Source organism: Hypanus sabinus, chromosome 7, assembly GCF_030144855.1.
Source record: "Hypanus sabinus isolate sHypSab1 chromosome 7, sHypSab1.hap1, whole genome shotgun sequence".
In the NCBI taxonomy this organism is placed as follows: Eukaryota; Metazoa; Chordata; class Chondrichthyes; order Myliobatiformes; family Dasyatidae; genus Hypanus; species Hypanus sabinus.
The window spans coordinates 83,459,482-83,486,230 of record NC_082712.1 but is presented as its reverse complement, the minus strand read 5'-3'; the positions used below and the strand labels follow the sequence as shown (position 1 = coordinate 83,486,230).

At 49.4% G+C, this 26,749-nt stretch overlaps 1 protein-coding gene across 1 annotated transcript in view; it reads right to left on the bottom strand.

Moving 5' to 3' along the window:
- Positions 1-2,752: 2,752 nt before the first annotated feature.
- Positions 2,753-26,749, bottom strand: part of LOC132396912 (ephrin type-B receptor 3-like) — a 76,349-nt gene continuing 52,352 nt past the window's right edge. Inside the window, exons 8-16 of the mRNA XM_059974998.1 lie at positions 25,221-25,320; positions 24,198-24,250; positions 23,137-23,256; positions 20,432-20,679; positions 17,128-17,343; positions 11,497-11,646; positions 9,569-9,762; positions 5,239-5,394; positions 2,753-4,545 (exon numbers count right to left, since the gene is read on the bottom strand). Of these exons, the coding sequence (XP_059830981.1) occupies positions 4,437-4,545; positions 5,239-5,394; positions 9,569-9,762; positions 11,497-11,646; positions 17,128-17,343; positions 20,432-20,679; positions 23,137-23,256; positions 24,198-24,250; positions 25,221-25,320 (1,346 nt within the window). The 3' untranslated portion in view covers positions 2,753-4,436. The remainder of the gene's footprint in view (positions 4,546-5,238; positions 5,395-9,568; positions 9,763-11,496; positions 11,647-17,127; positions 17,344-20,431; positions 20,680-23,136; positions 23,257-24,197; positions 24,251-25,220; positions 25,321-26,749) is intronic.

Sequence of the window (26,749 nt, the reverse complement as noted above, 5' to 3'; positions counted from 1 at the left end):
TGACGGAATGTTGTCCCGTGCCCCACTCTGACCCTCTCCCCAGGGGTGACAGAATTTTGTCCCGTGACCCACCCTGACCCTCTCCCCAGGGGTGACAGAATGTTTCCCCATGACCCTCTCCCCAGGGGTGACAGAATGTTGCCCCGTGCCCCACTCTGACCCTCTCCCCAGGGGTGACGGAATTTTGCCCGTGACCCACTCTGACCCTCTCCCCAGGGGTGACGGAATGTTACCCCGTGACCCACCCTGACCCTCTCCCCAGGGGTGACGGAATGTTTCCCCGTGACCCACCCTGACCCTCTCCCCAGGGGTGACGGAATTTTGCCCGTGACCCACTCTGACCCTCTCCCCAGGGGTGACGGAATGTTACCCCGTGACCCACCCTGACCCTCTCCCCAGGGGTGACGGAATGTTTCCCCGTGACCCACCCTGACCCTCTCCCCAGGGGTGATGGAATGTTGCCCCGTGACCCATCCTGACCCTCTCCCCAGGGGTGACGGAATGTTGCCCAGTGACCCACCCTGACCCTCTCCCCAGGGGTGACGGAATGTTGCCCTGTGCCCCAGCCTGACCCTCTCCCCAGGGGTGACAGAATATCCTGTGCCCCATGGTACCAATGGCACTGTGTGTGGGACAGTACATTAAACGTAGCCTCCCTGGGTGGGTGGGTACGTCATCGTCCCGAGTCCCCCTTAGCCCAGGGCAGACAGGAACCCATTGTCATCAGGGTATCAACACTTCTGTGTTCAAGAGACCAGGGTAGGACGAGGTGTTGTGTCCCAACTACCCTCCACCTCTCTCACTCTCTCCTTCCTTTCCCAAAGCTTTCTCCTCGCCTCCTATTCTCTCCACATTCCTCCTTCACCTCAACAATTCTGTCCTCTTTACCATCTCGATCTTATCACTCCCCCTCCCTCGCACATCTCTTCTCCAACTCCCCATCCACCCCAAATCTTCTCCTCCCTTTCCCCCTATCCACACCAACCCTCTCCTACCACGCCTTACGGTAACTCTTTACCTCATTGCACCCTTATCTTCATTCCTTGCATTGCTCCTTCTCAGTAACTGTAACGCAATATTCTGCATTCTTTTAATTATGTCGATGTTTTTATGTGTGGAACTGATCTGTCTGGATGGCATGCAATCTGAATCTTCTTGCTTTGTTGCCGGACAGAGACGACAATAAACCAATTAGCCCCTCCCTTTCCACTTCCAGGATTTGTGAGTAAACACACACACACACACACACTCACATACACCGACACACTCACACACACACACTCACACACAGACACACACACTCACACAGACACACTCACTCACACACACACACTCACTCACTCACTCACACACACACAGACACAGGCACACTCACTCACACACACACACACAGACACACTCACTCACACACACAGCAAGAGAGCGAGCGCCAGCCTCCCTGTACATTTAAGCTTCCGCATTCCTTCTCCCTATCTCGGCTCACCAGCGCAGAGGGCAGAGGTTGAAGCCCATGCCCTAGTCTGAGCCCCTCTCCCTGGCGCTGATGGTACTGTGTGTGGGACAGTACATTAGACAAAGCCTGCTTGGGCCATCATCCCAAGACCCACTGTACCCAGAGGCCGACAGGAACCCCTCCTGTGGTGTCAGAGTAACACCTCTCTGTTCCACATAGACCAGGGTAGACCGAGGTGTGTCCCAAATACCTACCCCCCCACTCCCAATACTTTCTCCTCACCTCCTATTCTCTCCTTGGTCGTTCCTTCTCCATCTCACCAATCACCTTCTCTCTTTACCCGGTCTCAACCATCTTATCACTTCCCCTTGAACCCTCCCAAACCTCTTCTCCAGCTCCCTCATGTCATTCACCCTCTCTCCTTCCCCTCCATCCCAAACTCTCCCCCCTTTTCCTCATTTCCCCATCCATCTCTTTTGCTACTCCCAGAATTCCCCCCCTATCCCCCCCCCAGGCCGACCCTCTCGTCCCCACCACACTGACCCTCTCCCCTTGTACCCCCCCCCCCAGGCCAACCCTCTCCCCTTGTCACCCCTATGCCAACCCTTTCCCCTCGTCCCACCCCACCCCGACCCTCTCCCCTTGCCCCCCCCACACTGACCCTCTCCCCCCTTCTCCCCCCCCACACTGACCCTCTCCTCCCTTGTCCCCCCCCGGGCCAACCCTCTCCCCTTGTCACCCCTATGCCAACCCTTTCCCCTCGTCCCTCCCCACCCCGACCCTCTCCCCTTGTCCCCCCCCACACTGACCCTCTCCCCCCCCACACTGACCCTCTCCCCTTGTCCCCCCCACACCTGACCCTCTCCCCTTGTCACCCCCCCACGATGACCCTCTCCCCTTGTCCCCCCCCCACGATGACCCTCTCCCCTTGTCCCCCCCCACGATGACCCTCTCCCCTTGTCACCCCCAGGCCGAACGTCTCCCCTTGTCCCCCCCCACGATGACCCTCTCCCCTTGTCCCCCCCCACGATGACCCTCTCCCCTTGTCACCCCCAGGCCGAACGTCTCCCCCTTCTTTCCCTCGTCCATTCTCTCACCCTCCCTTCTTTGCTCCCATCTCACCCAAGGTATCGGGAGCATGACCATCTCCAATCTTCTGCCCACACCCCACACGCTCCACCTCAACCCCCGAGACCACCCACTTCCCCTCGGCCCTGCGCCTTTGACACCTAAAGGACAAGTTATGTCACTCGCTTTGAGAATAAAAGACAGGAAGAAGTGGAAACCAGACACAACACAGGAAGTTAAAATGAACTTTAGAAGTTTAATGTCAAAGAGGTGGTGTCACTGTTACCCTTGGGGTACGATCCCTGGCAGGATTCTCACTACTAAACTCCTGAGTAATCCAGGGGCATGAATAAGAGTGGAAGAGCAGCCCTCAGCTCCAGGTCTAGCTCTCCATCTTGAATAAGGTGGTGGATAGGGTGCGGGTCATGCCAGACACAGAGAAAAGGCAATGTAGGCCAGGTTCTGAGGGAGATCTTAACCTGCCCCTCCCGAGGTTGTTGACACCTCCTCAGCACCACCCCCTCGTCAATCTCATGGGGTCTTCTCACACCTCTCCTCAACTGACCAACCAGCAAAGGAACAACCCGCCCCCACATCCCCACCACGTGAACTACCGCTACCTCCAGGAGATGGAGGGGCGTCACCTCACCCAACAGCGGACACCCCTGGGTGGTGGTCAGATGTTTGGCGGGGTGTGGTGCTCACCACAACAGGAGAGGTTCTGTGCAAGTGACCCCAGGTTCTGAGAGTGAAGCATATTGTTGGAAGTTCCTTCACATCCCCTCCCTCCCAACCACCCTCTGCTGTCTCTTCCTCCCTCCTACTGATGGAAGCATGCCCACTCACTCACCCTCACCCACCCCCCACTCTAACCCCAGTGAGAGTTCTCCATCTCTGGCTGGGCTTCACACCGCTGCGGGCAGGGAGTTAGAGGAGTCGAGCGGCCAGTTGCCAGAAGACGACAAGCTGGCATGGGGGTGAACAGGAGGCGTTGAGGGAGGAAGACAAGGTAGGGAGAGATTGGGTACTGAGGGAGGGAAGGAGGTTTGACAGAGGGAAGATGGGGGTTGCTGAAAAAAGGTGAGGGAAGAAAGGAGGAATTGAAGGACGGAGGGAAGTGTGAATTTGAGGGAGGGAAGGGCGATTTTGAGGAGGGCAAAGTGGGCAGAGAAGAATAGGGAGGACAGGAAAGGGGAAAAAGACATCTCGGGTAAGTGATGAAAGGGAAATCTGACCCTATCCCTGGATTTTGGAGGCCTTGGAGTCTTGAACGAGGATCATTTGACTGTGTCCATCGCTCACCCTTTCCACATCGTTACATTAAACATTATAAAACAATACAAAAGTACAAAAGAGGACCAGGCTTGGAAGTGAGGTGGAGCCCAGTCTGTGTCAGCCAGTAATATTAATATTCAACTGTTGTTTTCTCTTATCTCCACTGGGGAAACCAGGCCAATCCCGAAACTGGGAGTCCACTGGTGCAGTTAAATTCGCTCATCTTCAATATGAAGACAACAGGCCAATTGGTCTCTCCATCTTGCGTGCAACTGTGCCCACTCCGGCCTCCTCAGGACATCTTTGTGCCTACGTGGGGAGGGTCTCAGAATTCATCCTTCCTCCAGCAGCTCGGCCAAAGTCCCCCCTCCTGGAACAGGGAAGGGTCACGGACGGGTCCAAGAGTTTCAGCGGTTGCCACAGGAACCGGGACTGCTCATGGTGAGGTGAAGCCGAGACCTCAAAGTGCAAACAATAAAGGCCAAAAGTCCGGGAGATCCTCGGCCAACGGGGAGAGGGGGAGGGTGGAGGGGGTTGCACGGCAGAGTGGGCACCCGAAGCGCCCATCTCTGCAGAAGCAGTGTCCCACTCACCCCCTCAGTCATCCTCCACCCTTGCTCCTCAGCGGTGCCCGCGGCAGTCAGTTGTGGGCAGAGGCTGGTGGCCTCGTCTGTTTCAACATCGCCTGGATGCTGGAGAGAATCTTCTTCTGGTGTCCGGCTGGAGTGACTCCAATTCGCAGTAGATCTCTGCGGGCAATCAAACTTTCATCAGTGATACGGGCATCTCCTCTCCTCCCCCCATCATCCTACACCCCTCCTCCTCTCCTTTCCTGCCTTCCTCCCCTCCCCCATCGTCCTCTCCCATTCCCCCCCACACTATCGTCCTCCCTTTCTCTCCCCATCCCTCCCTCCTACACCTCCCCATCCTCATCCCCTCTTCTCTCCCCATCACTCCCTCCTACCCCTCCCCATCCTCTTCCCCTCTTCTCTCCCCATCACTCCCTCCTACCCCTCCCCATCCTCCTCCCCTCTTCTCTCCCCATCCCTCCCTCCTACCCCTCCCCATCCTCCCATTCCCCTTTCTTCAACTCTACTCCTCTCTCCCCCACTTACCCCCTCTCTCCTACATGCTGTTTTGCTCCCTCCCCTCTCCTTTCCACCTCTCTTTCTTCTCCTCTCCTCCCCTTCCCTATCCCATCCTCTCCCCCCCTTCCCTTTTCATCTCCTTCCTCTTATCCCCTCCCTCTCCCCCTCACACTCAACTGCCCCTCCCTCTTCTCCTCCTTCCTGCCCCCTCTGATCCAGCCTCACTGAGAGTCGGGAACGGCTTGACATAACCCCAACTCTCCCCAAGCCACTGAGCCATACCTCCCCCAGAACAGGTTCCCCTCTTTCCAGCACACTCCTCCCCATCCCCAGCCCCCTCGAGAGGTGACCTACTCTGCTGAGATCTGAGCAATGAGGTCGAAGGTCGTGAAGCCAGCATTGACAAAGTTCTCCTCGTACCGGCCCATCTTTATGGCCCTCAGCCACTCGCCGGCACTGGAGAAGGCAGTGTAGTGAGGACTACCCCGGTCCAGCAGTGGCTGGGAGAGTCTGCGGAGAGAGTGTGGCGTCAGTTACTAGCTGTGGCATTAAAGGGGGGGGGGGGGGGGGTGAAAACGCCGGCTTCCCAGCACCACCCTCACCCTGCCAGCATCATCCACCTCAGTCACCACCGTGGCAACCCCACGATCGCCAATAACCCAGAACGTTTGGTTCTGACGCTGGTTGAGGATCGAAATGTGCACAAGGCTGCGGCCTCTATTCTCTTATCGGAGGGGGTTGCTCCTTTCCTTATGGTTGCATTTTAACCCCACCCTCTTCATATTTGGTCATCCGGTACCACGGTGGGGGCAACAAGTGGGGAGGATGTCCTGGGGCTGGCTAAGTTAGCTCTCCGTGAGTCCTGGAGATGGGCAATGAAGGGTTCTGCCCAGGCCGACTGCCTGGTAATATTCCGGGGGAGGGGGGTGTCCATGCGTGGATAACCCTGAGGAAAGAACACAGTATCCATGGGATCCATGGCCGTGTCCTAGAACCATTGGGCACCACGGGAGACACATATCATATTAGATGAGCAGATGAGAAGGCGTACAGGAGCAAGATATACCAGCTGGTTGAGTGGTGTAATAGCAACACCTTGCACTTAACATCAGTAAGACCAAAGAACTGATTGTGGCCCTCAGAAAGGGTAAGACGAGGGAACATATCAATCCTCGTAGAAGGGTCAAAGAGTGGAGAGAGTGAGCAAGTTCAAGTTCCAGCGTGTCAATATCTCTGAGGATCTAACCTAGATCCTGCATATCAATGCAGTTACATTTCATTAGGGGTTTGAGGAGATTTGGTATGTCTCCAGAAACACTAGCAATTTTCTACAGATGTACCGTGGAGAGCATTCTGACTGGCTGCACTACCATCTGGTACGGGGGAGGGTGCAACTACTGCACAGGATGGAAATCAGCTGCAGAGAGTTGTAAACTCAGTCAGCTCTATCAAGGGCACTACCCTCCATAGTATTCAGGACATCTTGAAAGAGCGATGCTTTAAAAAGGCAGCATCCATCATTAATGACCCCCACCACCCAGGACATTGCTACCATCAGGAAGGAGGTACAGAAGCCTGAAGACACACACTCAACGATTCAGGATCAGCTTCTCCCCGTCTATCATTGGATTTTTGAATGGACATTGAACCCATGAACACTACCACACTACTTTTTTTTAAAATTTCTATTTCCTCTGCACTACCTATTTAACTATTTAATATATATACTTAATGTAATTCATATTTTCCCTCTATCATGTATTGTGGTGTACAGCTTCCGCAAAAACAACAAATTTCACCACATATGCCGATGATATTAAACCTGAACAATTAGTTTCATCTGTGCTAGTCACTGTTATTGTCACTAACATTTTTGTGGTACATTACAGTAATGTAGAAGTTGAAATTAATCTATATTTATAAGAAAAAAAGCCTCAAACCTCCTTTGTGGGGGGGGGGGGGAACTACCTTGTGAGGAGGTTGCCATAAAGCCTCATTAATTCCTTCAGCTCTCTGGGAACTGAGAACCTGGAGGCAGGGCTGTCATTGATTCAAGGAGACGTATTGTGTCACCACAGTCTCTACAGTTTTCTGCAGATAGACCGGGGGGAGAGCATTCTAACTGGTTGCATCAGTGGCTGGTATGGAGGGGGCAGGGCACTGCACCGGATCAGAAAAAGCTGGAGAAAGTTGCAAGCATTGGCTTTGTGGGAGGAGCCAGGGAGTGGTAGTAGAGAGTTGCCTCTCTGACTGGAGGCCTGCGACTAGAGGAGTGCCTCAGGGGCCTCTGTAGTTTGTCATCTATATCAACGATCTGGATGGTTGATGGGATCAAATTTGCCAATGACATCAAGATTGGGAGTGCAGTGGACAGCGAGGAAGACTACCAAAGCATGCAGAGGGATCTGCACCAGCTGGAAAACGGAAGGGGGAATTTAACGCTTCAAGTGCTGCACTTCATTAGGACCAGCCTTACATACTGAACAGAGTTAGGAAAACACACAGGGAGCAGTGGGGCATCGAGGAGTGGAGTGGGACAGAGTTAGGAAAACACACAGGGAGCAGTGGGGCATCGAGGAGTGCAGTGGGACAGAGTTAGGAAAACACACAGGGAGCGGGGGGGCATCGAGGAGTGCAGTGGGACAGAGTTAGGAAAACACACAGGGAGCGGTGGGGCATCGAGGAGTGCAGTGGGACAGAGTTAGGAAAACACACAGGGAGCAGTGGGGCATCGAGGAGTGCAGTGGGACAGAGTTAGGAAAACACACAGGGAGCGGGGGGGCATCGAGGAGTGCAGTGGGACAGAGTTAGGAAAACACACAGGGAGCGGTGGGGCATCGAGGAGTGCAGTGGGACAGAGTTAGGTAAACACACAGGGAGCGGTGGGGCATCGAGGAGTGCAGTGGGACAGAGTTAGGAAAACACAGGGAGCGGTGGCGCATCGAGGAGTGGAGTGGGACAGAGTTAGGAAAACACACAGGGAGCGGTGGGGCATTGAGGAGTGGAGTGGGACAGAGTTAGGAAAACACACAGGGAGCGGTGGGGCATCGAGGAGTGGAGTGGGACAGAGTTAGGAAAACACACAGGGAGCAGTGGGGCATCGAGGAGTGCAGTGGGACAGAGTTAGGAAGACACACAGGGAGCAGTGGGGCATCGAGGAGTGCAGTGGGACAGAGTTAGGAAAACACAGGGAGCAGTGGGGCATCGAGGAGTGCAGTGGGACAGAGTTAGGAAGACACACAGGGAGCAGTGGGGCATCGAGGAGTGCAGTGGGACAGAGTTAGGAAGACACACAGGGAGCAGTGGGGCATCGAGGAGTGCAGTGGGACAGAGTTAGGAAAACACACAGGGAGCAGTGGCGCATCGAGGAGTGGAGTGGGACAGAGTTAGGAAAACACACAGGAAGTGGTGGGGCATCGAGGAGTGCAGTGGGACAGAGTTAGGAAAACACACAGGGAGCGGTGGGGCATTGAGGAGTGGAGTGGGACAGAGTTAGGAAAACACACAGGGAGCGGTGGCACATCGAGGAGTGGAGTGGGACAGAGTTAGGAAAACACACAGGGAGCGGTGGCACATCGAGGAGTGGAGTGGGACAGAGTTAGGAAAACACACAGGGAGCGGTGGCACATCGAGGAGTGGAGTGGGACAGAGTTAGGAAAACACAGGGAGCGGTGGGGCATTGAGGAGTGCAGTGGGACAGAGTTGGGAAAACAACTTCAACATAAAATCCCATCTTCTGTGCTCAATACTTTGATTTATGAAGGCCAAAAGTTTTCTTTACGACCCTATCCACCTGCGACGCCACTTTCAATGAATTATGGACCTGTATTCCCAAATTGATTCAGCATAGAAAAGGCCCTTTGGGTCATTCCAGCCAGCAAACCACTGATATAACCCTACTCTAAACACAGGACCATTTACCTTTGGACTGTGGGAGGAAACTGGAGGTGGAGGAAACCCACATGGTCATGGGGAGAACGTACAAACTCCTTACAGGCAGCGGCAGGAATTGAACCCGGGTCACTGGTACGGTAAAGCGTTGTGCTAACCACTACACTACTATGCCATCCCACATACACATAGAGATGAAAGAAAAATGGAGGCATTAGACTGTAGTGTGGTGGTACAGTACTGGATCCAATTCCCGCTGTTGCCCTGTAAGGTTTGCATGTTCTCCCTGTGACCACGTGGGTTTCCTCCGGGTGCTCCAGTTTCCTCCCACAGTCCAAAGACATAGTGGCCAGTAGGTTAACTGGTCATTGCAAACTGTCCTGTGATCAGGGCGAGGGTTAAATCGGGGAATTGTTGGGGGGGGGCTGCACTGACTTCTTCCACACTATATCTCAATAAAAGGTCAGCACTACTTTATGGACTGATGAGGCTCTGCTGAGCTGCATTGTTTTAAGAAATGTCGGGCAATCGGCCCCTTCAACCTAGCCCCATCACTCTTTCTGACTAAGCCCCTAAACCTCAACTCCTTTCCTTTCCCAGATTCGCCCTCAAGTTCACACATTTAACCCCCTCCTCTTTAATGGGAGGAAACTTTTCTGCCCAAAAGTTGTCGTATGTGGAACATGCTGAGGCAAGTCCGTTAGTATTGATCGGCCCGTGGGGAAGCGGGACTACTTCAGACAGTCTGACGAGCCTGCCGCGGTACAGGGGGTTGCAGAAAGGCCGGACTCACGTTCCTAACTCCCGGGTCACGATCTTCAGGCTGGCGGGGTTGCGGATGAGCTTGTCCAGGGCACTGACGATCTGAATGAAGCGCGGCCTGGTGTTGCGGTCCTTCTGCCAGCAGTCCAGCATCAGCTGGTGCAGGGAGGCGGGGCAGTCCGTGGGTGGCGGCAGCCGGTAGTCCTGCTCGATGGCGTTGATCACCTGCAGAAAGGGAGCGACAGCGGTGACTATGCAGACCCCGTTCCCGCAGACACCCCTCCCCTCACACCAGTCTCTTGGTGCCTGCCCCTCTCCACGTATCTACCACCCGAGTTCACATCCCTGGATGTCAATGACCACTCCTCTGAGGCAGTGGTCCCCAACCACCGGGCCGCGAGGAAACAATATGAGTCAGCTGCACCTTTCCTCATTCCCCGTCACGCCCAGGGACCCACGCAAAGCCATCAGTCGCCTAAACGTACTGATACCCTCGCGCCAGGGATCACTGGTTGGCCTGGGGTAACAGCCGGCGGGAAGTGCCGTTGCTACCGGCCCGGAACGCGGACAGATGGGCGCCGCCTCTAAACCTGTTTACCACTCCTAATGTTCGTGGGGAACCCGGTGCTAAAATATTCACAGGCAACCTAATTCGGGCTCAGGGTTTTGTAAGTAACAGAGCAGCTACCTCGCTGTGATCTACTGAAAGTCATCTCTCCAGCCAAACTTTTGTCGGCCGATAGTTGCTACAAGGAGCGGGCGGGCACGCGCCCTGTCGCACCCCTCGCTCGGTCGGTCGCTCTCTCCGGACTGTGACCGTCGCAGCACTGGTACGGGGACCTCCGGCCCTTACCGTGTCCTCTCACTGGTGTGTTGCAATGATTTTATATGTTCATACGAGGGAAATATACGCTGTGTGTTTAATATCCAAATGTTGCTTAAAATGTTATGATGCTATTGACTAATGAGTGAGTTATAATTGACTTATCATTATGTCCATGTGAGGAAAATATGTGCTGTGTGTTTAATATTAAATTCATTAGATAAACCCTTTTTGAAGCGAAATTGAGTGTATTAGCCACTTATAAGTGACTTATAGTTGACCTATCACCTATATTCCAATCACGATTAACACCACCCCCTCGGTCGGCCGGTCCGCAAGAATATTGTCAATACTGTATCAAACCAGTCCGCGGTGCAAGAAAGGTTGGTGACCCCTGCTCGGAGGTATTTCAGACAGGGCTTCAGCCAGCATCTATACCCAGCCAGCAAGGATAGCAAATTCTGTTTCTTTCACGGGCATTAGTGGAACAGGCAGGTTTTTAACCACAATTCCCTCGTTTTTGTGACCACCACTGCGATTGTTTTCTCCTCTTGGAGTAAACCGTGAGCAGCACAGTGGCAAAGTGGGTAGAGCCACTGACTCACAGCTCCCAGGGGCCAAGTCCAGCGCTGCGCGTGTCCGCCTGCATACGTGTGAGAATGTGCACTGCGCACTTGCGCATGTGTGCCTGTATGTGTTCCTACGTGCATATCCACATGCATGTGCATGTCTCACTGTGTGCGTCTCTCTCTCTCTCTCTCTCTCTCTGCCTCTGTGCGTCACCATCTCTGCCCGTGTGTCTCCATGCATCGAGTTTGCTTGGGTTTCTGCCCCAGGTGCACCGTTTTCCTCCCGTAAGACAATGGTATGTTGGGTCGTTGGGGTAGCTGCCCCCCTCCCTGCAGCATGCGGGTGAGGAGTGAAATCTGGGGGGAGTCTATGGGAATGTGGGGAAAATAAGATCTGATGAGTGTTAATGTGGCTGATGGTCAGCATGGACTCAGTGGGCCGAATGGCTGCTTTCTGTGATTCTATGACAGAGCATAGTCTGGGTGCAACATTCCTCATTAACAGCTCTGGAAGCTGAATCGGGAATTGTCCCAGACTGCTCAAATGCATGGTATGGCAGTACTTACGTCCTGATTGGACATGTCCCAGTAGGGTCTCTCTCCAAACGACATCACCTCCCACATGACAATGCCGTAACTCCACACGTCGCTCGCCGTGGTGAACTTGCGGAAGGCGATAGCTTCAGGGGCCGTCCAGCGGATCGGAATCTTTCCGCCCTGTGGCCAAGAGGGGAAGTGGTCAGTCCAGGTGAAGGGAAGAGGAGGATGGCGAAACATGGGAAGAGTAGGAAGAGGTTCATCCCTCATTCCATACTATCCCCGTTGACCCTCAATATCATGCTCCCACTCCATCCCCACACATCTTCCATGAACAAATTGTCTAGTCTTTGCTGACCAAGATTTCCATCTTAACTAATATTCTACAACATTCCCAAAGTCTGTACCATTCACTGTAAGATCTCCTAAATATTTCTTTTCAATCTTCTTCACTCAGTTTCACTCGCCCCATCACTGAAATGTCCCACAACCTATGGACTCACTCTTAAGAATTCTTCATCTCATCTTCTCGATATTTATTGCTTATTTATTACTCCTCCAAGAGGACCACAACCTCATTGTAGGGTCTGGAGGCTTGCGTGCCTCAGTGACCCAGAGAGCGATGTTGGCTGGAGTCAGGGCTTTATGCTCTGGCTCTTGGTAGGTTCACCCATGCCAAACAGCCCAAAGAGGTCTTGGCTTCCACGGGGTCACCCACCTCGGAGTGAGAAAATTTCTGCTAATCCTCATCCTACGTGCCTTATCCTAGATCTTGGACCTGTGACTCCTGGTTCTAGATCTCCCACCTGAGGGAAACACTGTCCCACACACCCTGTCTGTCCGATCCAGACAGAATTCCGTACCCTTTCACGAGATCTGCTTCTCATTCTTCTAAACCTCAGCAAACATGGACGTGGTTACTCCAATCCCGCACGTTGTACTTTAATGATCTGGATTATGGAAATTGATGGCTTTGTGACCAAGCCTGCAGATCGGTGGAGGGACAAGTAGCATTAAGGAAGCAGGAAGTCTTCAGAAGGACTTGGACAGGTTGGGAGAAAGGAGTGGCAGATGGAATATAGGATAGGAAATGGTGCAATTATTCTCTTTGGGATTAAGAGCAAAGGTGCAACTATTTTCTAAACGGAAAGAGAATTGGAGGTGCAAAGGGATTTGGGAGTACTTGTGTAGGACTCCCGAAAGGTTACCTTGTAGGTTGTGTTGATAGTTAGGAAGGAAAATGAATTTCCTTTCAAGAGGACTGGAATATAAAAATAAGGATGTAATGCTGAGGCTTTATAAGGCATTGGTCAGACCACACCTGGAGTACTGTGAGCAATGTTGAGCCTCATATCTGAGGAAGAACATGCTGGCATTGGACAGGGTCCAGAAGAGGTTTACAAAAATAATCGTGGGGATGGAAGGGTTAACATTTGACATCAATGAGTCTGTACTTGCTGAAGTTTAGAAGAATGAGAGGGTTCTCTTTGAAATCTAATGAACATTGAAAGGTCTGGATTGAGTGAACCTGGAGAGGTTGTTTCCAGTAGTGGGAAAGTCTCAGATCCAAAGGCATAGCCTCACAATAAAAGGATGTCCCTTTAGAACAAAGATGAGAAGGGATTTTTTTTGGAGGGTGGCAGATCTGTGAAATTCACTGCTACAAAGGGCTGTTAAAAGGCCAATTGGTGAAGACTGATAGGTTCCTGATTGATAAGGGTATCAAAGGTTATGTAGGAGAAGACATGAGAATGGGGTTGAGAGGGATAATAAATCAGCTGTTGTCAAATTAGGTAAAGACTTGATGGGCCAAACCTCCTCTTTCTGCTCCTATGCCTGGCACATCAGGCTCTGAGTTCAGGAAGCAGTGTGGTGAATCTTCACTATGCCTCTTCCACGGAAAGTGCGTCACTCCCTGAGTGATGAGATTAAATCTGCACTAAAGTGCTCCAGATACGGTCATGTCAAGGCTCTGTCTAATTGCAGCCAGACATCCTTGAAATTGGAATTGGTTGATTGAGCTACAGTGGAGAAATGTGGCTTTGCTTACCATCCATACAGATCCTATCATCACACACGTCATCGTCATGTGCCATGACCTGGCTGATCACAGTCTTTCCATGACCATGATTGTTCTTGGCTAATTTTTCCAGCAGAAGTGGCTTATCACTGCCCTCTTCTGGGTTGACCCCAACCATGATCAAAACTCTTCAGAGATTGTCTGCCTGGCGTTAGTGATCACATAACCAGGAGTTGTGTTGTGCTCATTCGACCATCCACCATCTGCTCCCATGGCTTCACGTGACCGTGACTGGGGGGGGGGGGGGGGGGGGCAAGCTAAGCAGGTGTTACACCTTTCCCAAGTTGACCTGCAGGCTAGCAGAGGGAAGGAGTACCTTATACCTTCATTGGTGGAGACATATCTCCACACTACCACCCTATCACATCAGTACATCAAGGAAATGCGATGAGAAAGGGAAAATTCTTGCTCCTGTAACTTAAAGACTCTTGTATTGAGGGCCAATATATCTTCTGCTTCTTAACTGCTTGCTATATTGGTATGCTTGCTCTGAGAGACTGGGCACCAGGTTTCCTAATCCAACCTTATGCCATAATAAACTGCCATTCTGTCTCCCCGACAAATTGCTGATCTCCACCTTAAACTGTACCTGCCACATACTTGCCCGCTCAGGCAGCTTGTCTAAGACATGAGGTAATAAGGGCAGGAGTAGGCAACTCAGCTTCTCAAGCCTGCCCCACCATTACATGGCTCAGCTGCCCAAGGTTTCACCTTTGGTGGCAGTTCCTAGTCGCTCTTCTCCTTCAATATTTCAAACATTAAACGCCCTTCTCTTGCAACCACTTCCACCCGTCTAGCCCCACAGTTCTGCAGGGAAGAGGTCGAAGATTCAACGTCCTCAGCAGGAAATCCAAATTCCAAGGCACTAACACCTTGAACATTCTGTCTTAGGCCCAACATATAGAAGTATAGTGCCGTGCAAAAATTCTAGATGCACATATGTAGCTAGGGTGCCCAAGACTTTTGCACAGTACTGTAGTAATTTTATGTATTACACTATACTGCTTCTGCAAATAAAAAAACTAATTTCATGATGTGTGATTCTGATATGGGTCTCTATTGAGAACTGAGAGTGGGAAGAGGGCAGGGAGAGGAGAATCATGGTTGGGAAAAGGGGAGGGGAGTGAAAAGCACCAGAGGGACTTTCTGCAATGACCAATAGCCAATTGAAAAAGGATCTAGTGCTTTCCTGGCGTAAATGACAAATAAACTTCCCTCTGGCTTTCAGCCGGGTTCGGGTCTCAATTATAACTAACATTTCAATGACAAACTCTGTCACCTTCATCAGGAATGATGTCTGGGCACATCTAGTCCAGTGGTATTTATACCCCTATAGTCCATCCCTCCTGATTGGATGAGAACTAACCAATCAGGTTTCTGCTCTCCCACCTTGTTTACAATCGAATTCCAATCCTTACTTAGAGTAAGACTTTTGCCTTTGTGAAAATTCCTTTTCTCTCGTGCTATTTCAATGGCTTACTTCACCAATTGATCCCAAAAACCACTGGGCCCTGCACAGTAGTTTTGTGCTGTCAAAGTCAATCCTATGGCCACTGTGAATGCAGTGTTCTGCTACCGGCGATTTCTCTGGGTAACCCGAACAGATTCACCTCCTGTGCTCCTCGATGCGGGTTTCCACCGTGCGTTTCATCTGGCCGATGTACGCTGCTCCATATTCACAAGGAATCGTGTAAAGGCCAGCCAACCTGAGTTCCAGGCCATCTTTGACGCACCTAAGCTGTGACTTCAGCTTGCTACTTTTTTTCTACTTTGATTAACTGTGAGAAAACTATTTTGGACCCAGAGAGTCTCCCTGAGGATATAAGACGATAATACACGATGTTCCTACAGAATGGCAACAAGGAGAAGGAAATCAAAAGGGCTGACAAAGAAACCAGGAAGCTTAACAAGAGGAGGAGCCTGTCACTACCGCCTGCCTTCCCAATATATCCACAGCTTCTGGAAGGATCGCCATGATCCTGAAGTAATGCGGGATTCATATCATCCACAAACCTATGAGCAAGCTCAAGTTACAGCTTATTCGATTGTGAACAAGGTGGGAGAGCAGAAAGCTAGGCTGGGCGTATAAATACCACCGGCCTAGACATGCCCAGACATCATCCCTGAAGAAGATGGCAGAGTCTGTCATCGAAACATCAGTTATAATTGATACCTATGTAAGGGGTTCCTTCTTCTACGTTACTACTAAGGCTAATAAAATGGCTTACCAGGGGGCTACACCTATATCCGACTGGAAGCCTGAGAAGAGCTTATTTGTAATAAACCAATTGTTTGGAATCAAATGACCTTGCCAGGTACATCAAGGTCCCCTGCGTCACCCCCCCCCCCCACCCCAACTGCCCCGGCACTCCTCCGACATCTGTCTCACACTCCTCTCCCAGCACTCCACCCTCACCATTCCCAACATATAGCAGATTTACAAACTCGCTCTCCACTTTACACTGTCAAATACAGTGCTGTGCAGAAGTCTTAGGCACCCTGGCTGTATCCATACGCCCAAGACTTTTGCACAGTATTTAAGTCACAATGAAGCAACGTCAGTGCCTCTAGTTTCTTAGAAGCTTAGGACATTTGGCAAGTTACCCATTACACCAACAAACTTCTACAGTTGCACTGTGGAAAGTATCTGACCAGTTGCATTAAATCCAATGCACAGGAACCCAAGAGCCTGTAGAGAGGAGTGGACACAGCCAGGTCCATCGCGGGCAAAGCCCTACCCACTACTGACAGCCCCTAGAGGAGGCACTGCTTCAAGAAGGTGGCATCTTTCAAAGGTCCCCACAACTTCTCAGGCAGGAGGTACAGAAGCCTGAAGTCCCACACCACTAGGCTCAGAAAACAGCTAGTTTTGTCAAGTTCTTGACTGAGATGCACAACGCTGTCCCTACCTTAGCAACAGAACACATGGCACTGCCATGGACTTGTTTCCGAATCTGTTTTTGTCATGGCTTCTTGTTTTACAGATATTTTATTTTACTGTCCCCCCACTCCCTTGCTTAAGTCGTACATAAATTGTACATAGATTATGTTCTGCGCTCTCTGTACGTAGGGAGTTTGTAATGCTGCTGCGAGCAAGTTCCTCATTGTATTGTGCACTTGATGATAAACCCGAGTTAGACCTGCTTCTTCACAATCCCACACAGAGTTGGGCGGTCAGCAAACTCTGCAAGGCAACGTTCTGTCCCTGCACCTGGCCGTTGGGGTATAATTTGAAAATCAGGGCCTGAGAGGGGTGCTCACTTTGGTAACTCTCTTAACACTCTACCCAACACACCAGGAATGTCCCACGAGAGGCAGAGAGGTCAATGGTTGGGGGAGGGTGGGATGAAAAATAGGGAGAAGGGTGGAGACATATGACAGGGAGGAAGGGGGGTAATTGGCAGGAGGTACGGGGTGGGGGAGGGAGGGAGATAGGAGGGAGAGACTGGGAGAGGAGATGAATTGAAGCAGGGAGGGTTGGAGAGGTAGGATGGCAGTCGGGATGGTGGGGAGAAGTCAGTAAGGGTAACGGGAGGGGAAGTAGACCACAGGGAGATGGGGGCGGGGAACAAGAGCCTTACCAGGGAGCTGGTGTAGGTCGGGTCCGAGGAGTTCTCCTCCAGGAAGCGGGACAGGCCGAAGTCAGACACCTTACACACCAAGTTGCTGTTAACCAGAATGTTGCGGGCGGCCAGGTCTCGGTGCACGTAACTCATATCTGACAGGTATTTCATTCCCGAGGCGATTCCCCGCAGCATGCCCACAAGCTGGATGGGGGTGAATTGCCCGTCGTTCAGCTGTTGGGGGGGGGGGGGGGGGGAGGGAGACAGGCATAGAAACATGTTACAAAACAAGACCAGGCCTCAAGCTACAAGCAAGTGGGCAAGTGGCTCACTAAATTACAACGTGGCCGGTTCAAGACCCAATCTGGACCCTTGAACCTCACTCACTGAAGGCCAGCCTACACTGAACATCCGGATATCTATGGATGTGATCCACGAGCGAGGTCCTGTCTATGTAGAACATCTGTGTTTCTGCAGGCATGGACTAGACACAAGGCCCAGTCTACAAAAAACAATTAATAACCACACACTACCTATTTTTATTCCTAAGACCTACTTTGATTCTTTAGATTCAATTTTAACATCTTATATTTGGAATAACAAACAAGCTCATTTAAGTGAAGTTTATCTACAAAGAAATAAAGAGATGGGTGGATTAGCCCTACCCAATTTTAGGTTTTACTATTGGGCTGCCAATATAAGGAATATTACTTTTTGGTCATATTATATTTATCGTAAAGATTGCCCATCATGGGTCTCCTTAGAAGTTAATTCTGTAAAAAATTCCTCTATTGTCTCTCTTCTTGGATCATACTCTTCTTTTTCAGCAAATAAAACAACAGATAACATAATTGTTAAGCAAACTTTAAAGATCTGGTCTTAATTTAGAAAATTTTTTGGTTTAGCGAATTTTTCATTATCATCTCCCATTCTCCTTAATTTTTTTTAATCCCTTCCATGACTGACAAAGTCTTTAAGGATTGGGATGAACTAGGTATTAAGTGTTTTTGGGACCTGTTTATCTCAGGATCTCTTGCTTCATTTGACCAATTGTCAAATAAATTTGCACTCCCAAAAACACATTTTTACAGATACCTTCAAATTAGAGATTTCTTACGTTTCCAATTAGCTACTTTTCCTATAGGTCCTGATAAAACTTTACTGGACGATCGTTTAAATTTAAAACCTTTTGTTAATGGTTCTATTACCGGTATCTATAACTTGTTGATTGATTCTAGACAAGACTTTTTAGATAAAATAAAAAAAGCTTGGGAGGATGACCTAAATTGTCAGATTTCTGATGATAGATGGAATAAAATTCTTAAACGGGTTAATAAATCATCTTTCTGTGCTCATCATTCTCTTTTCTTTCTTTCTTTCTAAATCTTTTTATTAATATTAGTAATATGGACAGAATACAGATGATATATTGATAAAGAAATTACCAACATACACATTCCATTACATATGAAAAAAAAACATACATAATAGTTACAATATAAATGAGTTTACCAAGACATCAGCCATAAGATATATGTATGGACATAGTAAATCTAAATATTTCATAATGTATAATATAAAAAAAACAGAAAAAAGAAAGAAAAAAAACAAAAAAAAATTTATATAATGCAGAACTAGCTAATCTAATCTAATAACTATAACTAATAAGTAATATAAAAGAAAAAAAAACAAAAGAGAAGGGAAAAAAAAACGGGCTGTTTATAATATCTCACAAAAATAAGTATTCATCAATGCCGTCACTTCCGGTCCTCTCAACATACATAAGCTAAAAGCTGGGAAATCAAATGAACTTGGCACAGGGTCATATTACATCATATGAAAATGTTGAATAAATGGTCTCCATAACTTTTCAAATTTAATAGAAGTCTCAAAAGTACCACTTCTAATTTTTTCTAAATTTAAACATAACATAGTTTGAGAGAACCAATTAAATACAGTGGGAGGATCAATTTCTTTCCAATTCAACAATATTTCTTACCAATTCAACAATACATCATTCTCTTCTACAATTTAAAGTGGTTCATAGAGCTTACATTTCTAAACAGAAGCTGTCCAGTTTTTATCCGAATGTTTCTCCACTTTGTAATAAATGCAACTCTGCTGATGCCTCTTTAATTCATATGTTTTGGTTTTGCCCTAAAATTGAAAAGTTTTGGCAGGAAGTACTCCATATCTTCTCACAACTTTTTAGGGTCCAATTTGACCCAAATCCCCTTACTGCTTTGTTTGGTATTATTGCAAATGAAGATATAACTTTAAATACTCCTAACCTACAGGTTTTAGTTTTTACCTCTCTTTTAGCAAGAAGAGCAATCTTGCTTAAATGGAAGGAGTCTACCCCTCCTACACATCTTCAATGGCTACGTGATATTATGTCGTATTTAAATTTAGAAAAGATCCGCTGCTCAGTCTTAAATTCGAAACAATCTTTTTATGATATCTGGGGACCTTTCCTAAATTACTTTTCCAATTTATAAAGTTTAACAGTGCACAGACTTTTATGTATATTTTTATCTTCTCTTCTTAGGCGAATATGTTTTTTTTTCTAATTATCCATTGTCATCCATCAGCTTTTTTCTTTGGTAGTTGGTAGCGGGTTGATTTTTTTTAATATGAAAAATTTATTTTATGCTGTATGTCCTATCTTTAAATTTTTGATTACAGAGTGGTATACCTTTATGTGTTATGCTATAACATTTTGATCAATTTTATTACAATATATGAATGTACACAAGTTATGTTGAGATTTAGCTATGTGTTACACTCTGTAAATCTTGTTTTTTTCTTCTGAATAAAAATATTGTAAAAAGAAAAAGGAAAAGAATAACCACACACAAGACTTGGTACCATAGAACATCTGGATATTTATAGAACAGGACCAGGCCTCGGGCTACAGATGGGTGGGTACACACCCCCAATATCCCAGGGTGGCCTGTTCCAGACCCATGTTAGATGCTTCAACTCACTCACGTAAGGCCCAGTGTGCACTGGATATCTACAGGTGTGATCCTCACACAAGATCCTACTTACATCAAACATCTGGATACCAGCAGATGTGAACCAGAACAGCTGTGTCTCTTAAGTTTGGTCAATAGTTTATACTGCTCCCACACCCCAGCCTTGGTGGGTGTTTACGTTTAGATCAGGCTGCTTGGGTTGGAATGGAGCTCCTTCTATTTTACCAGGTGAGGGCAGACAGCACTGGCCCTCCACCTTCAGACTGAGGTTCCCAACTCTGGATTGGCCACAGCTGGCCACCATTACCCGCTCAGCCTGATGGTGCAGAGACTGGCCAACTCACCCGTAGGAAGGAATCGAGGGCGCCATTCTCCATAAACTCCGTGATGATCATCACCGGGCAGCTGTTGGTCACCACGCCCTCCAGGTGGATGATGTTGGGGTGGTCGAACTGGCCCATGATGCTCGCCTCGCTCAAGAAGTCCCGCCTCTGCTTGTCCGTGTAGCCGCCTTTCAACGTCTTGATCGCCACGTAGATCTCTCTCTTACCCGGGACTTTCAGGCGGCCTCGGCACACCTCTCCGAACTCGCCTGCAATGACAAGACAGGTCAAACGTCCACCTCGCAAAGAAGGCCACTTGGCCCCTCACACCCCCTACTAGCTCTCCATAACAGCTTCACCACTTCTCCCACAGCTCTCTCCCCCTGTAGCCCTACCTTCTAATATTCACTCAGGAGCAAGAGACAGGGAGAGAGCTCTCCGACCTATCGTGACATTCCTTGACAACGTGCCTCAGAATGTAACTGATCATACCCAGGCCCACTTTCCACCTGCCTATTGACCAATCACAGTTCTGGTTGGTACATATTTTTTAGCAAGGGCAAGAGAAGTTGCAGGAAAGGACATTGCCTGGACTGGAGGGCTTCGGTAAGTTAGGCCCTGACTGTTTTCGCAGGAGCGAAGGAGGTTGAGGGCTAACATTCCAGGATTGAAAAGCTTATCACATGAGCAGCGACTGATTTTGGGCACAGACAATTGGTGAGAAATACAATTCAGAACAGTTTTACACACTGCGGTTTCAAGCATTCAGGTTCGGAGATGCCAGTAACAGTCAGGATTTCAAATGAAACCATTTCATTACTTCAACAAGTTAGGAAACGTGAAGAATTTGAAGGTATTGACAATAATATTACAATAAAAATTAAGATTTGGAGGATGCAATCGTTAAAAGCGTTATAAAAAGGCAGGCCGTTATCTATACTGGGTGTCCGCACTGATTTTGTTCATTTACAGTCAAACTAGAAACACAACCTCCAAGAGGACTGCAACCTCGTTGTAGGGTTTGGAGGCTTGCGTGCCTCAGTGACCCAGAGAGCGATGTTGGCTGGAGTCAGGGCTTTATGCTTTGGCTCTTGGTAGGTTCACCCATGCTGAACAGGTCAAAGGGTAAAGGGCAGACCAAGAGTGGCCCACTGGTCCTCCAGATTTGGGGGTTCAGCTCAAGGCTAAAAAAAACAAAATTGTTACGGAAACAGCAATGAAGAATCTTTCTACACCTGAGTGTGACGGTATTCCTGAGTCTCCACCCGGGACAGAAAACCGAGAGGAAGCTGCTGACACGATGAAGGAAGCTCTGAACTTCACCAGAGATGGAGGACCTTCACTGCTGCCTTAAATAGCAGCGGCGTAATGGGAAGTGAGTAAAAGAACATACAGTGTACTCTAGATGAATTCCTCCATCAATACTATTAGGAATTAATACACAGTTTTGTGGTACTGCAGCAATACTGGCCGTGTTGCAATTTGTTCTATACTATATTTCATTTAAATACATAATTTATTACCAAGTTAAATGGGAGTTTGTCATTTATATACCTTTTCAACTATTTCCATGAAACTTCGGCTAATTGGGACAGCTTCTTAATTGGGCTAAAATGCAACAGTCCCAATGTAACCGAATCCACCGTACTCCAGAAAATAAAAAACCTTGCCTCGGTTCATCCTGAGCAGGGGACTCTCTGAGCCAGGGGCACACAGCAAGCGTTAGCCACTGCTGCCAAAAGATCACCAGCTCGCTGATAGACCCACATCAGCCAGTCCAGCGTAAGGAGATGTCAGTCAGGGAACAATGCCGACTGGCACATCCAAGGGTGCGGAGGTGCATGCCGAGGGATCCATAAGGGGAAAGAATCCAGCCTCGGGTCCTGTTACTGCTGAACACCGAGGGATTGGATGCTGTTCCTCAAACACTCATGGGTGCAATGATGATGGCAGTGACTCACTGAAAGAAGGGATAGAAAAGTTTTATCATAAACAGAGTTATAACACTCTGGTTCAGCCACATCTGGAGTATTGTATACTGTCTGGTCACCCCACTACAGGAGGGATGTCGAGGCTTTGGAGAGGGTGCAGAAGAGGTTTATCAGGATGCTGCCTGGTTTAGAGGGAATCTGCTAACACGAGAGGCTGGACAAATGGGCTGTTTTCTCTGGAGTGCTGGAGGCTGAGGGGAGATCTGACAGAGGATTAGAAGATTCTGAGAGAGGCATAAATAGAGTGGACAGGGAGTATCTGTTTCCCAGGTTAGGAATGTCTAATACCAGAGGGCATATATTGAAGCTAGGAAGAGTTAGGTTCAAAGGGGGATGTGAGGGGCAAGTGTTTTTTTTTACTCAGAGCGTGGTTGATGCCTGGAATTCACTGCATGGTATGGTGGTAGAGCAAATACATCACAGACTATGAAGAGACGTTTGGACAGGCACATGGATGTGAGGAAGATGGAGGGATATGAACGTCGTGTAGGAAGGAGGGATTAGTGTTTGGGTGTTTCTGATTTGCTTTTTAGCTGGTTCAGCACAACATTGTGGGCCGAATGGCCTGGTCCTGTGTGGTACTGTTTTATTTTCCCCGATGTGCATAAGGAATAAAGTATTTAATTGAGAAATATAAGCAAGTGCCTGAAGGCTGTTCACTCGTAGACACAAGAGAATCTGCCCACCTGACACCGACGCAGATCAAGTCGCCGGCACAGAGTGGTCTTCACTCACCAGCGCCTATGACTTCTTCGATCTTCACGTAGGACACATCGATCTCCTTGGCAAATTCCCGGACAGCCTCATTGGGATCCTCATAGGTGAAGGGGTCAATGTAAACCTTGATGCCCGGAGCTGATGTGGAGTGAAGGGAGAAGTTACCAGGAGACAGGTCACCGAGCAGCATGCACTTGCTTCGCCATTTAATTGGTTCACCACAGCCCCTTCCAGCCAATGAGGGGAGGCTTTCGTCAATGGATGCCACTGAGGATGGGAACCGTTGTCCACCTCATGACATGGCCAATGGCTGCAAAGGACTCACTTCTCCCTCTGGCCCTGGGTGTCAGTCTAGTCAGACTCCAATTCAAGAGGTTGTCTAAACAAGACCCCAGAGCACAGTCTAAGGGCTTTAGCCTACAAACTCTGATCCAAGAGCTCACTCTAGACAAGTCCCAGCACAAAAGCTTTATTCTAGAATTCTCATATTGTAACCCATAGGCTTTGATCTAGAATACCTAACCCTTTGGGATAACCCAAAGATACCAAATCTCCCAGGGTCCCTATCTAGAACTACCAACCCAAGGAACATCCAACCAAAATAGTCCCAATCTAGAACCATCAAGCCAAGGGACATCAATCCAATGATACCACCCTTCCAACCCAAGGGTGCCGATCTGGAACCCCAACACAAGGAAGGCCTATCTAGAACACCGAACCCATGATCTTTAGTTGAAACCCTTCAGACCAAGTACTTTGATCTACAAAATCCAAATCAATGCTCCTGATCTAGAAGCCCAACAAGAGATCTCGGTGGAGACACCCCGGGATCAAGAACACTGATCTAGACAACCCACTCCAGCCCACAGGGCTCAGACCAGGCAGCCTTATGGTTCTATGACCTTTCACACTTCAGCGCAGTCTGATGGGAATGGGGATGGACGGTCACAGGGCCACAGCAGGTACAAGGTACCCAGCTGGAGAACAGCCCGCAAATCTCATTGCTAAGAGGCTTCTTCCCACCCTTTCCTATCCACACCCCACCCCTCCCAGAAGCTCTGAGATCTCGGTGTTCTTACCAGCTGTCGGGGGCATCTTCTCTGAGTAATTCGGGTCCCGCTTTCGCTGCTTCCTGTTGGGAGAGGAGACGTTGAAGGTTTGGAGAGGATAAACTTTCAGAGCTTGGAACACAGGCCACTGAGGGCCACAAAGGGATGGTAGGCAGGGGGCTGGAGGTGAGTGTGATGCAGGTGACAGGACACACGTGCAGATGGGGGTGATAGCTGCATCAATGCTGTCCCCCAGGGACAACCTCAGTACCAACACTAAAGTACTGGAATCTTCATGTGCATAGAGCCACTGCCTCCCTGCGAGAGACGTGGGCTCTATCCTGATCCCTGGCACCATATGCCCGCGCTGCAGTAAGTGGCATGGATGGGTGGTAGCACAGGCCAAGAGGGAAAAGGAGTGGCGAGAATGGGATTGGCCTGTGAGCCAGCACAGATTCAATAGACCAAACAACCTTCTATCCCGTGAGGAACCATGGAAATCTCAGTCTGTTTGCCCTGGAGTGAAGGATCGAGGCATTAAATTTATCAGGTGTATAAATGAGGGTTAGTCTGCAAGAAACTTTACTTCTTTATCAGAGATAGTTAAAATTAGAGGACATGGATTTTGGGCTGGGGTGGTAGAGATATAGAGGGCGTCAGACAGGGACTTTTCTTACTCAGAGAGAGTGGTGGAAACAGAGACACCGATGGTGTTTAAGACGAGTCTAAACGAGCTCTTGAATCACCCAGGGACAGACGTCTACAGGCCGAACGCCAGGCGATAGAGTTACCATAGGTAGGTACCCATGGGTCAGAATGGATCTGTGGACCGAATGGCCAGTTTCCACGTTGTGCGACTCCATGACCCTCCTCCAGCTCGTTCCGGCCACTGGCTCCTGACTCCTCCCTACAGTTGGACATGGGTTCCCTCTGCAGCTTCTCTGCCGAAGCCACCCCGTGTCTAAAAACACTCGTAACGTCCAGCCCACCCCCCCCCCCAGCCACTCCCAGACGGGGTGGGAATGCCAGGGAAGCCCCTGCATCCGACTGTACCTGAAACAGACCACGGCCACCACAGCCAGCACCAGCAGGACAAAGATGGCAGAGGCAGAACTGCCGATGAGGAACAGGTCTTCCCGGCGGCTGGAGCTCTCTGCAAAACGAGAGGAGAGGGCTCAGTGCCGGCTGATTCCCGGACAGGCCGGACAGTTGAGGGTTCGTCAGCAAACGCAGTGATCAGGTTAATTTTTTTTGAGATAGAGCGCGGAAAAGGCCCTTCTGGCCCTTTGAGCCAAGCCACCAAGCAATCCCCTGATTTAATGCTACACTGATCACGGGACATCACCGGCCGCTGGTGCAGTGACAGCCACACTGGACTTCCAGCGAGAGGTCCCGGGTTCGAATCCGGCCGACTCCTTGCACACTTTCCACTTGCGCTGGATTGAGCGTCGAGGGAACAACTCAGCCTCATAAGGGGCGGACAAAATGCTGAGGGAACGGCAAGGTTGCCGCCCGATGCACCACCAGACGTGGAGAGGAACAGCAACAATCACGGGACAAGTTACAGCAACCAATTAACCTACCAACCAGTCCGTCTTTGGACTGTGGGAGGAAACCAGAGCACCGGGAGGAAACCCGCGCAGTCACTGGGAGAAGGTACAAACTCCTTGCTGACAGTGGCAGGAATTGAACCCGGGTCGCTGCTTCTGTAAAGTGTTGTGCTCACCGTTATACTACCAAAGAAGGGCACAACAGTAGCGTAGTGGTTAGCGTGACTCTATTACAGCTTGGAGTGTCAGAGTTTAGAGTTCGATTCCGTAAGGAGTCCTCCCCATGGAATGCGCCCGTTTTCTCCAGGAGCTCCAGTTTCCTCTCACAGTCCAAAGATGTACCTGGTAGGTTAACTGGCCATTGTAAATTGTCCTTAATTAGATTAGGGTTAAATCAGGGTAGTCAGGGGTTGTGGGGCAACACGGTTTGAAGGGCTAACCAAAGCTATTGCGGGTAAACACAGGAGCCCTGTAGTTCACGGTAAGGTCCCACACCTGAATGAATAATACTTTAAGTATTCTAATACTTGAGAATGAACCTTTCAGATGACCTGTCCTAGGCCCATCACGTCCTCTCAGTGGCCACTCTATTAGGTACACCTGTGCACCTGCTCGTTAATGGAAATATCCAATCAGCCAATCACGTGGCAGCAACTCAATGCAAGCAGACATGGTCAAGAGGTTCAGTTGTTGTTCAGACCAGACATCAGAATGGGGAAGAAATGTGATCGAAGTGACTTTCACCATGTAATGGATTGTTGGTGCCAGATGGGGTGGTTTGAGTATCTTAGAAGCTGCTTACTCTGGGGTTTTCACACAGTTGATAGAGCAGGGGTTCCCAACATGGGGTCCACAGACCCCTCAGTTAATGGCAAGGCTCCGTGGCATATAAAAGGTTGGGAAGCCCTGCTCTAGAGTTTAAAGAGAACGGTGTGAAAAAAATCCAGTGAGCAACAGTTCTGCGGGCAAAAATGCCTTGTTAATGACAGAGGTTAGAGGAGAACGGCCAGACTGGCTCAAGCTGACAGGAAG